Source organism: Tinamus guttatus, unplaced genomic scaffold, assembly GCF_059628265.1.
Source record: "Tinamus guttatus ecotype Peru unplaced genomic scaffold, ASM5962826v1 Tinamus_guttatus_pri_ptg000048l, whole genome shotgun sequence".
In the NCBI taxonomy this organism is placed as follows: Eukaryota; Metazoa; Chordata; class Aves; order Tinamiformes; family Tinamidae; genus Tinamus; species Tinamus guttatus.
Window position 1 is genome coordinate 13,176,657 of NW_028288582.1, and position 17,682 is coordinate 13,194,338.

The 17,682-nt window shown below is 34.6% G+C and overlaps 1 protein-coding gene across 2 annotated transcripts in view; it reads right to left on the minus strand.

The window, feature by feature from the left end:
- Positions 1-471: 471 nt before the first annotated feature.
- The window catches only part of DGLUCY (D-glutamate cyclase), a 40,805-nt gene continuing 23,594 nt past the window's right edge, over positions 472-17,682 (minus strand). Inside the window, exons 6-13 of one of the 2 annotated variants that reach the window (XM_088539718.1) lie at positions 17,392-17,514; positions 15,826-16,023; positions 13,345-13,605; positions 12,726-12,825; positions 11,330-11,478; positions 7,110-7,229; positions 5,220-5,371; positions 472-663 (exon numbers count right to left, since the gene is read on the minus strand). In XM_088539718.1, coding sequence (XP_088395844.1) covers positions 520-663; positions 5,220-5,371; positions 7,110-7,229; positions 11,330-11,478; positions 12,726-12,825; positions 13,345-13,605; positions 15,826-16,023; positions 17,392-17,514 — 1,247 coding nt within the window. In that variant the 3' untranslated portion in view covers positions 472-519. The remainder of the gene's footprint in view (positions 664-5,219; positions 5,372-7,109; positions 7,230-11,329; positions 11,479-12,725; positions 12,826-13,344; positions 13,606-15,825; positions 16,024-17,391; positions 17,515-17,682) is intronic. The other variant, XM_010215722.2, reaches the window with a different exon arrangement.

Consider the following 17,682-nt stretch of genomic DNA (forward strand, 5'->3'; position numbering starts at 1 on the left):
AGTTCAGTTGAAACTCTCCCCAGTGTCCTCGCAATTTCAGCAACTCTTCACCACCAGCAGAGTGGTTTTCAACCGCCCTGCTTCACTGCAGCTGCTTTCTGCACCACAAAGTATTTTTAAATCCAGCTTGCCACAAGAGTTACTTCCTGTTGCAGCTATGAGGTTAATGAAACAGGAACAGCAATTCAATAACATTTCATTTTTATTATAAGTTTTCTTGGTAGAGCCAGATCACTGCTTAGTATGTACTATCACTTAATATCCAATATCCATTACAAGATTACAGAAAACAAAGGTAACCAAAAGAGGATCATATCCCCTTCCTGCTACTCAGAGAGGTAACAAAAAAAAAAAAGGTTGTGCGTGGCTGAGGCACTAGAGACTGAGTGACTAGAGATGAAAAATACCACATTTAAAGACATAGAACCAACTTTATCTGATATTTTGAACCTTGCTGGTAGGTTAGGAATAAGGAAATAGCATAGGAGACATTCCTGATTTTTAAATCGTTAGGGTAAGTCACTGCTGCACTTCTTGAAGCAGCTTTTCAATCATAAGTGAATGGGTGTTATAGAAGGGCAGACCATCCACTTCCATTTCTAGGCTGGCAGTTTTTCCGCTGCGGACCCCATGTTGCACAAGTGCTTTCAGAAACTTTTCTTCCTTTAAAAAAAATAAATACAATATTATTAAAATCCTGAATCTGCCAAGAAAGCTCATCAAGTTTTTTTTTTTTTTTTTTTTTAAATACCTAGGGAAACTGACCACATCTTCCAGGGTTCTTTTGGATAGCAATTTGCAAATACCACCATTTAGTTTGGAACAAAGAATAGACTTAGCAGCTGGAACTTAGTGACTGACAAATGGCAATATTCATGGCTCCTATTTAAAATAAAACAAAAGCACATTACAAAAACCTGATTCCTCTCTGTCTGGTTTCAAAATCCTAAATTGCACAAATCTGAATCAGAGGAAACTTCATCTAAATACCTCAAAAATTATCTGATCTTTCCATAATCTAGCAGCTAACTGCAGATGCCTTTTAAATAAAAAAGACCAGCAGTAAAGAAAGACACATCAAGGGAGAAAAAACAAAAAAAAGGTTACAGAGGGAAAAGGTACCAGAATGGGGCTGCACAAACACTTTCTTCCCAATTTATTCAGTGATTCCTATCTGCCTGTCTTCTGTTGATTTTTGTAAGAATTCTGGTTGTTAACGGATGAGAAAAAGAAAAGTTTGAAATGCTTTTCTTGGAATTCGCTGAAGTAGCATATGATTTCCTTTGTTTGGGACCACAATTCAATTTCATGTTTATAACAGCTTTTTTTTCCTCCTAACAGCAATGCAAGCAGATAACAAAGCATGTTCCAAGTTGAGATTTAATGTACACCGAGGGAATGAAATTCTTCATTGAGAGATACAGGCCGGTTATCAGTGCAAGATAAAAAGATGGGACAAAATCAGAGAAATTAAAGAGCCTGGTTTCCCATGGAGTAAAGTAGTTCAGAAGATTTGCTCCAAAATGTTTTTGTGAAAAGCCACAGCATCAGAAGCAGCATTAAAAGGGATCTCTCTTCTCTCTAGGTACTCGTTTTTGTGAAATTTGCCAGAACCTCAAAATTTTGAAACCCCCTTCTGTCAAATGTTGAACGTGCTGTTCAATTTTGACCAAGCTGCTTGCAGGGGACACTTCCAAAAGGACAGGTAATGTCATCATATATCCCTTTTTTCTTATATATGTCAATATGTATATTTATAGAACACTGTGCTGCAATAATGACACATTCCATTTTCTATAGGAATTATGAAAAAAGCTTTTAAGGCAGCAGTGCATAAATGATCTGCTCTTTCAGTAATCTTTAAGAATTTTGAAGATAGATTCAAAATGTTCTTCTAGCTACTCTGCTTTTCATTTAACATTAAATGTTCTCATTAAAATTCCTTATACTGCCTTAGCATTTCCTATAGACAGAATTTATTTCATTAATTCAGTTAATAAAAAGTTAAGAAAAAGTCCAGTTTTAGCTTCCCTCCCCCAGCACTGTAATGTGCATAATGTCTTTTAAATAGTCGTAGATAAGACTTTTTGTTTTTTTCTTTGCTAGGAATGCCTTTTTGGTCTTTATTCTACTGTTTTTATTTCCATTTGTGTGAGATCCTGCTTTGATGGAAATTGTTACTGAAACTGCCTTACCAGTTACCTTGACAGACAGTCATATAACTTGAAATGCTTTCTTGTTCCTGTACAATGATATCTACCAAAGCCATTTAGCTGCTTAAAAAAAAGGACCCCCAAAATTATAAAGTTAAAATGTCTAGTATTCTCATTAAATGCCCAGAATTCTTTTTTTTTCCAAGGAAGTCTTCTAAACTATGCACTATCTTTAGACATGAATTTTGACATGCATTTTACATATTATTGTATATAGTGAAAATATAAATACTTCTGGAATGATTAAAACATACATTCCATGGTCAATCAGCAGAGTTTTTATTATAAACTGGCTACTTTTTGAGTATGTGCTATAAAAATCTGTCTCCCATTTGTGGGTAACACATGATTGTTCATAAGCACAGCAATAACTACTGCTTTTCTATTACAGAAAAATAGTTCCTTGGTGTCAATCTCAAGGTCATGCAACAACACATCAATGAAACAGCTACTTAGGGTTTTTTTTTCATAAAAAAATTGTCATTTGTCATTTATAAAATTCTAAATGTACATCAGCTTAGCTAATAGAAGTGATCCTTCTGTAAATATAAGTGTCTGACCTTTGTACATGAACGAGATTTCTCTTTGCATTCAGACTTTCTACATGTAAAGTGGCAAATCAGATAACTTAAATCACAGAAGAGAAACTTGAACTGGAAAATGTCTTCCTTGTTTTTATTTTTTCTCATAAATGTTTACACATCAGAGATCTCCGATCTGCTTGCAGGGGAAAAAAAGGCTTGCATAATATTGCACTATGTCTATAAACCTTATCCTACAGTCAAATTTTGCCATTTCCATTTACAATGAGTATGCACAATGTACACAATGATTCCTCAGGTCTAAAGTGGTGCAATTCACTCACCGATCTCCCTTTAGCAAATAATTGTGGTGGAGACGAGCAAAAGAGGTTCAAGTTAATATAAAAAACACGGATGCTCTTTATTCAGACAAATCCCTTGTGAGTGACAGAACTAACAAAGGATTCTAAAATGAATGTCGCATCTTTTTATGTATTGGTCATTTATATAGAAATTCACATTCTTACTGGTTATAATTTCAAAATAAATATTATTCAGTTTATTTTTTAACATTAATAAAGACTTCAGCAATAAAAAAAATGTTTAACACATTAATCAGTTTGTGAGACAGAAGAAAATGCAGAATTGTCTGTAGGATGTTCTGTGTTAGATAAATTTGCTTGCATAAGAATTAATGTATTCCTCCACAGTCACCTCACTATGTGTAACATCTGAAAAGTCAGACTGTGCTACTTGACATAATCATGATTCAGTGATTCTGTTCAACAACTTCCAGGTAGGAAAAGATTAGATGAAATTGTGTTTGTTTGTTTTATTTTTTTCTTAATCAAGTTCTCAGCACAGAACAAATGTTTCTTGGTATCTCTTATTCAGATATATGCAGAGAATAATTTATGACTTTGGGCCTCTGCTTTCAGCTCTCCACATTCAACACTACATTGCTGAGTGGGAATGGAGAGCTCCACAGTTCTGGGTTTTCTTGCAATATTTTTTTTGTTATTGCTTAAAGATTAATGAGGCTTCAAAGAAATAACCTTTGTGTTTCTGGATAAGTGATTACCACCTGTGAGTTTCACAGAAGTTTCGTTTTTAGAAGAGAAAGCAAACACATTATAAGAAAGCTGTCTCATGCTTAGGGACTCAGTCAAATGTCTTCCTTCCAGTTATGCTTGCTTTTACAAACACATGAATATAAACACTGGGGTGGAGATAGTGATGCTTTTTTATCTTACCAGAACAATCATTACGAGCAGTAAAAGAAACTGCACTGGAAAGAAATTAGCCACAAAAACCATAAATGTCCTTTTTTCTTTTCTTTCTTTCTTTTTCTTTATAAGCTAATGGAGTATGTGAACACTAATGTGTTCAAGCTCAAGAAATCTCCTGCAGTGTTTACTGTTTCATGATTTATAATTAAAGGTATCATATTCTCTTGCCAGATAATTTGTCATTTTCTTCTCACAAAACTATTTCCATTAATTTTATTTGAATAGATTTTACTATTAAACTTTCAATAGTCCTTTAATTTATTGGATCATTATCAACATTGCCATCTGGATGATTTAGTAAAACAAAAGCAAGAAGGATTTCAAGTATAGTATATCACGTTTAATTGCAATATCTCATTCCCAAGAATTTTCATCATACTAGTTTTTAGGATTTGTTAAAATAAAGGGAAATGAAGTACATGTAACTGGAAAAAAAAAGTGTAAAGTAATCTTTAATTTTGGAGCTGAAAGGTCCCATATGTTTTGTTAAGTCAAAGATTAAGTACTTAGGTCTATGCTAAAAGTTGGGATCAGTTTCACTTATATATGTTTTATATAAGGAATCAAAACACCAGCAACTAAGAAAGAGGACCCTTCCCACAAAGTTAAACTATGAAACAATTACAAGATGTAATTGTGTTTAGGAAGGAGTTAAATACATGAGACTGTATTTAAAGACACAAGACGCTGGCACTGCAATTTTGAAGAATTGGTAAAAGTTTAGGATACTTTATTTTATTTTGAACCCTCCATTTTTTAAACTGCTTTTGTCCAACTACTTATAGAAGTCACTTAGCTGGAGTGCGTAGAGGAAACAGAATCACATACTTCAAAGGGAATTTAGTGCGGTGAAAGGATTTTGACAGTCACTGAAATTGACTATTTTTTACATAAGAACAGACTACTTTAGCAGACAATTTCTTACCGTGCTTGTTAAAATAACTTGTAGCACTGTTCCATGCTGAAGTCACAAGGAATAACTTAATTTTTGAGAATTTTGTTGTTGACTCTGTCTTGAATCCTTTACAGACTTTTCTAATAACAGTGCAGATGCTTGTTAACCCAAAACCCCATGAGACATGTGAAAGTAATGACTTCTAAGCTACTAAAGATTTAATGGCTGGTGACTGGGGTGGTAACTGCCTCTACCAACATGTCACCAGGAAGTCATAAGTCACTGGCTCTGCAGAAATTACCTTTGTAACAGATGGGAGTGCAGACAGCCAGACCATCTTCTTAGACAACTGTGGAAACCCAACAGCTTTCCTCAGATAGCGGTCATGTATTTCACAAGTGCTGAGAATATACAGAGCACAAGCAATGGCATAGCCTCCCCAGTTTGAGACCCCTGCAGAAAGAAAGTCACCATGAAACCAAACTGTAAATGATAATAATAATAACAATAATAAAGTAAACCAACAGTTATTGTAAATATACCTAACTTGCATAAGTCATTAAGCGATGAGTCTCCAGTAATGATGCTGAAAGGTAGCTGGGATATGAATTAACTATTAACGTTAATTTGAAACAGTTATTTCAGAAATACATGATCACTTAAGATATTAAAATGTTTTCATTTAGCATGTTGTAGACCAGTATTTCACACTGAATTTCTGCAATTTTCCTTCTATCTTAGCTTGTGGCTCGTTTTCCAACAAAGTCAAAACCTCTAATGGGTGTAGTCTATAAAACAATTGTACTTGGCTTAATGGGAAATCCACGAACTTTAAAGAGCCTTGTTAGATCTTGGTGTCTTTACCTAAGTGCACAGAGGTAAGAGATTTTGATAAAGTGTCATTTACCAGGCCAATTTTTGCTAAGGTCAGATTTTCTAATGGGGCATTGTAATATTCTGTAGAATTCCCTTTTGATCCCAAAGGATGACTGATTAAAGGATTCAGCTGTTTCATGAGACAGGAAGCCATGGTGAAACTAACTGTCCTGCTGATCTGTCTTTATACATATCTGTGCAATATACAGAAAGACATTTTAATGGCATTAATACCCATAAATTATTGGTATGCTGTGGTCAAATCAGTTCACACTCTTTTAAACAGTATTTGACAGCTTCTCTGTTAAGATTTTATTGGAGAATGTTAGAGCTGAAATTTGCTGTGAGAAGTTATCACTTTACCCAACACTTTTTCCAGAGACAGAATAGCCAAATTTCCAAGAAGTGTAGAAATTGTTTTAGTGGTTGGAGTTTTCCTCATTTAAGTCCCTCTGAACACTGACAGCTGCTTTTGAAGTAAAAATCACCAGAAACAGCCAACTGCAGGTTATATATATGTATATATAGCCATAATAAGTAGATATAATTGTCACCTCGATCTCGTTTCTCACCAATAATTTGCATTGTTGCTGACACTTTTCGTATCAGCAGAGTTAGAAATATATGCTATTAGCATATGTTATATGATATTTTCTTTCTTTTCAAGTATCTGGGAGCCACTTGCACTGTGCCTTAAATATAAAAGGGAGCACTTGGTTCATAAATTGGTCCTTGCTGAATAGGTCTCTTTCACTATTCATTTTATTCACAGCTGATCAAAATGTTAGGGTAGAAAGGAATTTCAAATATAAAATCTTTTTTTTTTTTGTTATATTCAAATTTACATTGTACAGATATCCAGGAATGGCTGTTGAAGATTTATTACTTTTTGCTATAAGAGCACAGCATCATTGATTTAAGCCTGATGGGGCTACATTCACAGAAGCTGATCATTTATACCAAAAATTCACACATGCATAGATGCTTTTTTTATTATTATTTTCAAATAGTGTTCTGCGGTCTTCCTTGGTGTTTCATTTAGGTGTGACTTTTTTTTCAAGAATATTCAGGAGTTACATAACTATTTCCAATTAAGTGCAATTTCTGAACTGAATATCTTGTTTTCAGTCATTCCTGCTGGAGCTGTAGTTGATTAACTATTCAGAAAATTGACATAATAAAGACAGATTTGTTTATTAATGATGACTCGGTCATATAAAGGAAGGCTCATACAGGTTACTTGGTAACACGGATGCTTTCTTTTCAATTCTCTTCTCAAACATTGATATCCCTCTCCCTGCAAAACATCTCTTACCAGCTACAATGGTAAAATCAGCTTCAACATCACAAGCTATAACATCTCCATTTTTAATGTACTTCTTTACAGCATCTTTTACTTTGCCCATTCCCAATTCATTTCCTCCATCTCCAACACCTTTATTAAAAGAAGAAAGAAGAATCAAAGGTGTATAAAAGCAGCATACATATAACAATCCATTTGTAAAGTAGCCAGTCTTCCCCAAGAGTCCCTGTGACAGTTCATATCTCCACATAAGGTGCTTTAACTTCCTTTTCATCAAAGTGTCTAAAACAGAAGGTGTAATTTTATCACATGCTAGCCTGTAACTATAGAGAAAATGGGCTTACACTGGTGCAGGGAAAAGAAATTGGATTTATCAGATGCTCATAAAGAGTAGACAGAATTAAGGTGGTAAGCTTACTGCTTATGGAAGGCCTTAAATAAATGTTCTACATAGTGCATTACATAAGTACATTAGCACAAACAGAGAGAAAAGATAGAAAATGAATCCAAAATAAAGCTGAAAAATTAACCTTGGATTCTATGAAAAAGCAAGCATAGAAAACTTCAACTCACTGTAAAGACACTTCTACTAATGAAAAGTAGAAAAGTGTGTTTGGTTTTTTTTATGTTCACATATTCTGGGTGATGGCCATTTTTGTTGGTCAAATAGAAACACCGTGTATTTGTGTTTTAAAAATTTACAGTATCGATGATTTCAGTAAAATTCATGTTATTACCTATGATATTTCAAAAAAATCTTGGGTTGCCCCTGTGTTTGGGGCATAAAATTGTTAAGTATTGTCCAGAGACTTGGCATTAGGGATAATACATAAACTAACAGCTTATGTAAAAACTGGACTGTGCTTTTAGGAAGCTCATCTAGTTTGTCTTTTATCAGTGTAAAAAGATGCAACAAAACCCCTTTATTCAAACAGAAATTTAAGTTTCTCTTTTACATGTTAGTTTAAATGGCATTTTCTAAGTATGAAGATTTTTAAAGAAAAATACTAGCTAATGCTTGTGAAGCAGAATGTTCACTTGCAGAACAGTGCAAAGTGCCAAATCCTCATTGAATTTGAAATGAGACAAATGCGTAGCATGTGTTACAGGATTGAAACAGTATTTATAATTTACATTTCAAGTACAGAACATTGATAAAAAAAATAACTTTTTAGTAACTATATAAATATTTCATTTAGATCTGTACTGAATTTCTTTTGTAAGTGAAATTCAAAGTTATTTTTCAACAGCAGTTTTGTATCTCGTTCCTAAAGCCTGTGTTGTTCAAAGCAGAGTATAACTGAGCGACATAACTTACATATAGGGATTGAAATGGCTAGATCTCAAGAAACTTTTTACCAGGCATAATTTACTGATCAACCTATCAAGTTTGAGACATACTTTTCTTCAGTATTTACTCTTTTGCCACTAAACAGCTCATCTTTCTTTTTCAGAATTGTCTGCCTTAATATCCTACTCACCTTTATTTCAGCATGGGGATTAAATGGTGCCTTCTGAAATCTGTTGATAACACTTTACAAGTAGCTAAAAATATAATCTTGGTAACTCCAGCATTATCTATAGATATGCTATATCTATAGATATAGTAGTTATAGTTGTTTTTTTAAGAATTTGCGCTGAACACTTTGATTTTGCTTATATTCAAAACCTGAGATTTTGCTGTTAATATTCTTCAAAAAGGTGATTGTCCTTCAGACACCCTTCAGAGATCACATACAATTTCTTTAAAAGTGAAAGATGTTAATGTGTTTCTCGGATTTTTTTGTCAGCCTTAGTCAGCTTTTTCTTTCTTTATGGGACCTCTATGACTAGATAGATACACTGTTAATAGAACTGCTGCTTTGGTTGTGTCCTATTAGCATTACATTGAAAAGAAAAGAACATCACATCTTCAACATAGAGCATTTTCCTGTAGCATCTATTTGCTCTATATTTTGAGGACTACACATCACTCAGAATTTCCAAAGTGAGGTTCACCTGACAAGACAGAGTCATATACACATGAGCTAGTCAGTCAGGCTTGTTTCTTAAGTTAGCAGAGAGAAACAGACCCTTCAGACATGCAATTCATCTCCTCCCAAGGCAGACTTCTCTTATATAGATGCCAGAAACCAGACAAGATGAATCCACTGCTCCTAAAGGTCTGAGTCCTTTAGAGTCGAAGGAAAAATACCTCATTCTGTCAGATTTTCTATGTAAGCTTTCACTGACTACATTAGTTTCTGACAGTACATTAATGAAAAATGCGGGAAACATCAGAATTCTGTGCTAAGCAGCACTTGCATGAAAGAGGAAGCAAGTGTGACCGCATTTTTTTCCTATAGTACTTTGAAAAAATTTTCACTAGCTCCTAAAAAGATGGCATATAACTGTGTACTATGACAGATGAATAAAAATTAGCATGCGGTTTGGTAACTTTTTCTGGAAAAAGACTCTGGAAATGAGTCCTTCTAGCCTCAGTCTTTCATATTTTCTTATTTTATATGTTCCTAAAGGTTGCTGCTTGCTCCACCATTTTTAATGATACCGAGATTCATAACATTATAGGCATTGTTCCTGATTTGTCTGCAGTCAGACCCCTAGATCAGATTTGTATTTTTAATACTAAACTTGAACTTAGTTTAAATGCAAAACTTGACAGTGACTAATATGTAACTAACGTTCTAATATTTCCTTTGTCCAACTACTAAAACAGTGCTTCTTGCAGGTGAGCATGCTGCATAAACACTTCTGTAATACTAAAAACTTTATATTTTTATTATTCTTTCCTTTTCTATTCAGTTACCAAGTACTCCACTCAAATGGGTGTTGTACAATATTGGCATTTAACTTGGAACTAGATTTGTGCCTCCAAGTTCCTATTTAACACAAAGACAGCCTTCCTAGAAAAGATATCATAATCAGAAGCAATACATTATCATCATAAGTGACAACATGCAAAGGCCACAACCCAGATTAGTTCTCTGTTATGTTAGACTTTGCATGAATACATTGAAAAAGTCAACAGCAATCCCGAAGAAATTATAATGAAACTAAAAGTCACACACGAAAAGTTAGTGTGATAGTTACAGAATGAATACAAGCTGAAGGTAAAAGACATTTAAACTAGGTAACTGCCTTTTTTCTATAGATATTCAATTAGTTATCCAGTGTACTACATTAATGCACACAAATCCACAGGAGATCAGAGATCCCTTCATTCACTTTTGAAGTTGAATCTTTTTCTATGCATACATGTCTTCAGAGAAAATTCATGGCAGTGGGCTACAGCAGTGGACAACTGATTCTTTCCCTTGTACTTGCAAAATCCTGGTATTTTTAACTAATAACATTTTATAGTGTATTTGAATATATAGGTGCAGTTGAAAACAGACTAAGTACTGCTGGACAGAATCAGAATCCCACCATGGAGAACAGTGGCAAGGACACTTATTGCTAATTTCATTTAAAATGGTTAGAAAGCATTTGCTTGTACAAGGACGCTCTACAGGAATGACGTTATATCTACCTGGGAATCCTTGATCTGTGACATATATTTATAAAACCAGATACAAACAGGTTTTTAGGGGAAAAAAAAGGACTGTCAAAAAGCATGTTGGAGGATCAGCATGTTGACAAAAGCACTGTTCAATCATATTAGTTGATGCTAATGTAATTTTGACAGGAATGACAACATACTCATTTACAGTAAATTATTTTATGGATATATTTTGTTAGAGAAGGGCCTATTATACTTGATGCAAATATGCAATCCCTACTGAAGATAATTTACTGTTAAAAAGGCAATACAACCTAAGATGTTTAGACTGCAGTTTTAGCCCAGGTAGAACAATCATAAAGACAACCATAATATTTTAATCCGTAATATTTCCATTTACTAACTTCTTGCTCTCACACACACACAATATACAACGTAGTTTAATGTCAGTTTGGGGAGTACCTGTATGTATACTTACATATAGACAAACATATTTGCGCTATCCTTTTTTTGGCCTTAAAATAACTCTGCATTGAACATCTCCATTTTCTTTGGCTACCCTTTCATAGAAACTATTTTTTTCCAGCACTTGTCCCTTTAAATTCAACAAAGAAAACAGCTGTTGTCCTAAAGCAGTTATTTAGCACCTGACTCCTCCTCAATTTTTCTTCCAGGAAGAATTCCCATCCATGTTTCTCTTACTGCTCAAAATATAACACAAACTCTCACCTACCTGTTGTTGCAACTCCTGGAATGGTTTTTGCAGCTAAAAATAGGTCATCTATGGGATCTACTAGATGTTTAATATTAACTTTCCTGGCATTGTAATAATTGCCATCAGCAGCCATCCCAGCACGCTCTATTGCTATCAGGTGATCAAATCTGGTCAGATACAGAGTGAAAAATTAGTTAAAAGAGAGGAGTTAAAAGCTTCAAGCCTTACTTAATGAAGTCTGGTAGCGATTTCTTTTCCTATTGCTCTTGTTTCTGTTTTCTGACCATTTGGGAGTTAAGGTAAAACTTGAATGCATTTTTATTTTATTGTTACTTATTTCTGAATGTAGTTCTCTGCGGTTTATTTTCAAAGGATAATCTAGTGTCCTTATAGCTTTGGAGCAATTACTTCAAATTGTAATTATTTTATTTTATTATTTTAGCTTTTTTTATTATTTTAGCTTTTGAGGACTGTTGAATCAAATGAAATAGAAAAAGCTGTAAATTATGCTTAGCTATGTTTAAAAAAATCTTTTTAAAACTATGCATGAAAATTGAAGCCAATATTGTATTAAAATCATAGCTGATCTATAGAAAGAAATAGGAATGGAATGAATTGACAAAAAAGAGCTTTTTTAAAAAAAAAAAAACAAAAACAAAAACTGACCAATATGTTCTCATTTAAAAGAAATGTAAATTGCTGACCAAGTAAAGATAGAGGTGTAAAACTTTAAAACTTTCTAGAAAACTCTCTACTACTTTAACCTTAATCACACACTGATATAAATCTGAAATTTTGCACAACACTGTATTCTATAATGAATGTGCAAATAATTCAAAAGAATATTCAAAAGTGCACACGTACATTTCTAGCTTTGGCCATCTACAGATGATAGGGCAATCACCTTTGGAGTATTAAAAACATTTGGCAAAATTAACTAAGCCAGATGAGAGTTCTCAGTTGTCAGATTGGAGCCAGAAGCCCAGAAAGCAAACAAACTCAAAAGTTCATTTTCTAGATCTTTCACTGACTCTAATGTGATATTTAACTTTTCTGTGTCCTAATTTTTCCATGGTTTTGCATACCAATAAAACAATATGTAATACCCAAAGGTGTATTTTTATGAATGACATCAGTAAAGCTTTTAGAAATATTTCAAAGGTAAAGTTGTACTTAAATACAAAGTATTTTTTGTTTGTTTGCTTTTAAAACTTCAGAAATTCATAATCCCAGAATAACATAGAATTTGATACTCTACCAGCATTGCACTTGGAATTTTTTCATAGTTTCAAATCTTACATTTTCAAGGATTTGCTTGCAACTGTTATGCCTTCTTTGTTCTTTTTTTTTTTTTTCCTTTTTATTATAGTTTCACATAGACATGATACCTGTTCTTTAAAACAAACAAACATACCTAGGTCTTCCACAATTCCCATTCTCACACAAAAACATCAAAGCTGAATCTGTACTTTCCTTTTGGTAACTCAGGAGAGGGATAGGTCTCTTCAAGATTCCTACAGAAAATGTAAATACCATGTGTTACTCTGGTGCCTGCTCAGTAGTGTGGGTTTTCTGGTTTGGTTTTGGTTTTTTGAGGCAGAACAGTTAGTATAAAGATAACACCAAGAGTTTATCAGGAACAAAACTGTATGGCTACTTTAACTTAACCTAGTTTAGTTAGTACTTGTATAGGGGACCTTGGGATTTAAAAAAAAAAAAAAAAAAAGTCTGGAATAAGAACAGCTTCTCAGAGGTCATCGCAAACATCTAATTCGGAATGAATTCCAGATATGTAAGCCCTAAAATGGCATCAGATGGATTCTAACAAAATAATGGAATCATAACAATGCTGCTACTTTTTACCTTTTTCTTTTTTTTTCTTTTTTTTTTTAATATATATATATATGTGTATACGTTTAGCTTGGAAAAATCATGAACTAATTTAAAGTGAAATTACACTAAAGGAAACATTGTCTCAAATTAGTAAGATAAAAGCTTGAAAACTGTGTTCCTCGAATAGCTCTATGGTTTACCTAGTTGAACAGCCTCTGCCATAATCTTCCTGTTCAGACTCATGGCTCGCTGATCTGTTACTATGGCAACATCTTTCTCCAAGGCCTGCAACATGGCTGCAATAGCAAAGGCTCCTGGGGGCCCATCGTTCTCCTCAGGCGGCTCATAAGTGAAGTGGGTAGGAAATCCAGTTGTTATCAGCACTGACTGAGCGTGGGAAATGGACAGGCAAGACTTCAGCAGCTCTTCCTGGTGTTGTAAATGAATGATACCTCTGTCTCCTAAAAAAGATAACGTTAAAGAACCTTTTTTGCAGAGGGCAGTATATTGAAGTTTGTCTTGGTCAATCTGTCTGCTTAGCGACACCTTAGTGACATAAAATGGGTGTGTGGAGGGGAAATCAAGACAGTTCAAGCCAGGAATTGGGTCTGTTTCCTCAGGAAAGCTGGGAAGGTGTAGGATATGAGTCATAAAGTTAATGGGCTGGGCTTCCATATTAAGAAGTCCAGTTCACTGAATACTGGGCATTGGTGTAGCTACTGCCAGCTATTGGTGTAAACCATCTTTATTTTTAAGAGCTTATTGAAGATCATTTCTTCCCTTTTGCCCTCTCTTTTCCTCTGACCTGTGGTCATGACTGTGCTATGCAGCTATCTATCTCCTCAAGATGGATAGCTTTCCAGATTCTTACAAAAGTTTCAGTGATGTCTCAAAATGAGCAGTTTTGTCTTATCTCATCTCTAACTTTATTCCTTAATGGAAGGGCCAGTTCCCAAATAAATTGAGCTTAATGAATTGATTATCCACAAAAACGAGATGAGAGACTTTATAAGTTGTCAGGGGACTTGATAAACTCAATTATTATGGTGGCATCTAGGTGACTACTAGAGGATCTTGTTATACCTCATAGCATAGACAGCCACATTATCTGACCTTCCAGAAATATGAGTTTTTCTTTCTTCTTGGGTCAATGCCCAGAGAGACAACACCATATATCTGTGTGTTTCATTATTCCAACCTTTCCTAGCCTCTTTCCCTTCCCTGGCATTCAGAAACTCAAGTTCATGGTGCAGTCTTTTAGACTAGCTACCATTCATGAAAGCCATGAACACCAGAAGGATATGCTGATATTCATGGCCTGATAGGCAGAAACAAATCCTCAATACAGATTTTGGTTTTGCCTCCTCATCCTCCTCACCTTTTTTTTTCATCTACTTTACTTTCTCACCCTCAGTTTCCCCTTTGTTTATTCTTTCCTTCTTCCTCCATAATACAGAACCAATAGAGCTAGTGTAATTCACCATACATATTCTGAAATACTGTTATAAAAATGTCAGGAAAAAAAACAGATTCAATTAACTTCTCTAGATGCTGCTGGTGTACAAGTGAGGAAAAACACAAGCATCAGTCCTAATTAATTCTAGAGAGGAAAATCATTGTGTGCATCATGCATAATGCATTGCCATGTGGCTACTGAAGTAAGTTTTGAACAAAGCTTAAGCAAGAGAAGCAGCGTATGTTAGACTCTAGTGGGGCATAGTAACTGAGATCAAGTACTATGTAAATAAGCTACTTTACCAGTGAAAAAAAGTTAACTCTAAGGTCCTGTATTTCTGCAGAGCCTGGCATTATGCCATGCTGAGCTCCAGAGAGTTGGAAAAGGAGAGGCCTTGTAAGTAAAAATAAACAAATCCAAACATGTACACAGAGCCCAAACACTGAGTTTGGAAGACCTGGGAATAAGCTATTTTCTATCTACTAGTGCCTACAAAGTATTTTAGAAAACTTATGTGAAACTCAGATTAAAAGTTATAGAAGACAGAGGGAAATAATTCAATGTGTATTTTATGAATGGTTGCACTATTCATTATGCCTTTTGATCCTAGTTCTTTATTTCCCCTCTCACTTTCACCCTATCTTTCAACCTTATGTGGCAATCAGGTTGCTTTGGTCTGTCATGCAACATCTCGGTGACAAGTTAGCAAACACAGCTTGATGTAATTTCACTACAGGAGAGGGATATTGGAAAGGCACATGCAGCTTCTAGAATTTTCTACAGCAGTCATGAGTGTATATATAAAGAAATTTGCTCTTCACTCAACAATAAATGCCTATTGTGCTGCTCTCAACATGCTGAGGTGCCCTATACTTTATATATTCACAATTACAGTTTTATTCAGTAACAGTTCTTGTCTTTCACAGACTCCCTCAGTCTGAAAGTACTGATGCTTCCATGTCCTTTGAGTGGCAGTATACACTCATCAAAATTTGATGCCCTATTTTCCCATTAAAAGGTTTTTGCCAAATTGTGATATAAAATACAGTAATGAAAAGTAAGAGCTAACTATATTAACACACTGCAATCCACAAAGGATTTTTTTAATCTTAAAATTGCATTTAGATTCTTGCTACATTCTTGAACTTGGTGAATACCCAAATTTTATCTAGATCATATTGTCTTCATAACAAATACATCAGAAGAAGATAATTTTTGTCTTTACCTGGATCTATTCCAATTAGGCTTTCTAGTGTATTTATCTTTTGTGCTGCTTCTGCTGATACGATACTGTAATGCAGAGGATCTTGAGAAATGCAGTGGACTTGTGGAACTTCTCTTGAGGACCCAACTGCGGCTTCATTGTTCTTTAGGTCGGTAATGAACATGCAGCCAGGAGAATGAGTAAAAGCTAATGGAGATCCTAAAACAAGCAGGGAAAAAGAACTAAGCAGCTTGTTAATGCAATATTTAATATATCAGCATGATTTAAAAAATACGGAAAGCTTTGTTTTAACAAAACACAGAATCACTGACTGATGGTGCTTATATCATAAAACAGGGAATAGTCTGAGACACAATGCAGAAGTAAATGTAAAATCTTTGTGAAAGATATGTCCGCATATACATCTGTAAATATATTTTCATGTTTAAAATGTTCATGCAGATGGTTGACATCAGATTTGTATCCCCTTGTATAGGAGCTTGAAGCAGCTTTGGAACTGAACAGTAGTAACCTCTTGTGAAGTCAATGGGAAATTGGCAGCTATGAGAATTAGGTTCTACATGCTTTAAATGGCAGCATGAAAAAAAAATGTAGCACTGACATAAGAACAGGTTAAGCTGCGAATGTCTGCAGTGTGTTAGTGGTGTAGTTTCTAGAGGGGAAAAAATATTTATTTTCTAGTTTCTAGAACTTTGCTGAAAGCTGCAGTGTCTCTGCACACGTGAATATTCTTTTAATACAGGGATATGACAAAATTGTCAATTACTGCCTGCTGCGTAGGAGTAGTCCTTTATCAACTTAAGAAAATAGGGAATAGCTTATTTGCACCTAGTCTTGCCTACCTAGCTAGGAGAGCTATAAACTGTAGTTGGCAAGGATTAATGACAAAAGCTTACCAGTAAGCCTTAGCAAAGGCAATCTCAGTAGCATCTAAAAGGCTGGTGAAAAAGCTTATGTAAACATAACAATATAATAGGTTCCTATGCTGAAAATATATATTTTTTTCTTTATACTGATACTAGAAGTACAGGGGAAAAAACAGAAAGATCTGGAAGCCTCAATAAATGATCCGTAGATCATATTTATTTGGCTAGATTGATATGTTGCTGGATAAATTGCATGAGTGGTATACTCAGTAGAAGTGTATTGCTTGTTTAGGATGGGAGGAAAAGGAAGAATGTGTGTGTGGTTTATGTAAAGTACAGGAATGGGTGGCAAGTCAGGATTTTAAATACCTAGCTCAGAAAGGAACATAGCAAATTACAGAATGTCTGACAAATTCTTAGAATCTCTTACAGTATTTTATTAATTCCAAAAAATGGAGAAATCAACAATTGCATAAAAGCAGGATAGATCCTTGAAGAAGTCAGAGCTTCCACTATACAGTGTGGCACACTTCAGCAAGTTACTTCAGCAAGAGCTTCCTTTAAGGTGCAATTATTTCACAATTAAAAAAAAAAGTCTTTAGCTAAGCCTGATAATCAATCAACTCATTCAATTCATATGCTTTTAAACAAATAAATACACGTTGAAGGGTAATTTTAAGTCTGCAAAGATAGTACTTACTGCAGTTGATGATTGCTTCTATTCCTGTTACTCCACATGCCCAAAACACTGGAATATCACCAGGGTGAAGGTGAACTGGATCTCCATAGTCTGGTTTGGAAAGGTCTTGTATTCCCAACAAACCTGTCATTGATTAACCATGAAATCACTGTAGATTCTTCTTAAGCAGTAATGTTATAACTAGAAGAGTATCTCAATGACAACAAGCCAGAATTGCAGCAGCAAACCCCACTGAAGTGGCATATTTTGTTGCCTTTGACTGTATATCCCTAAAGCATGAATCTTGTTTGT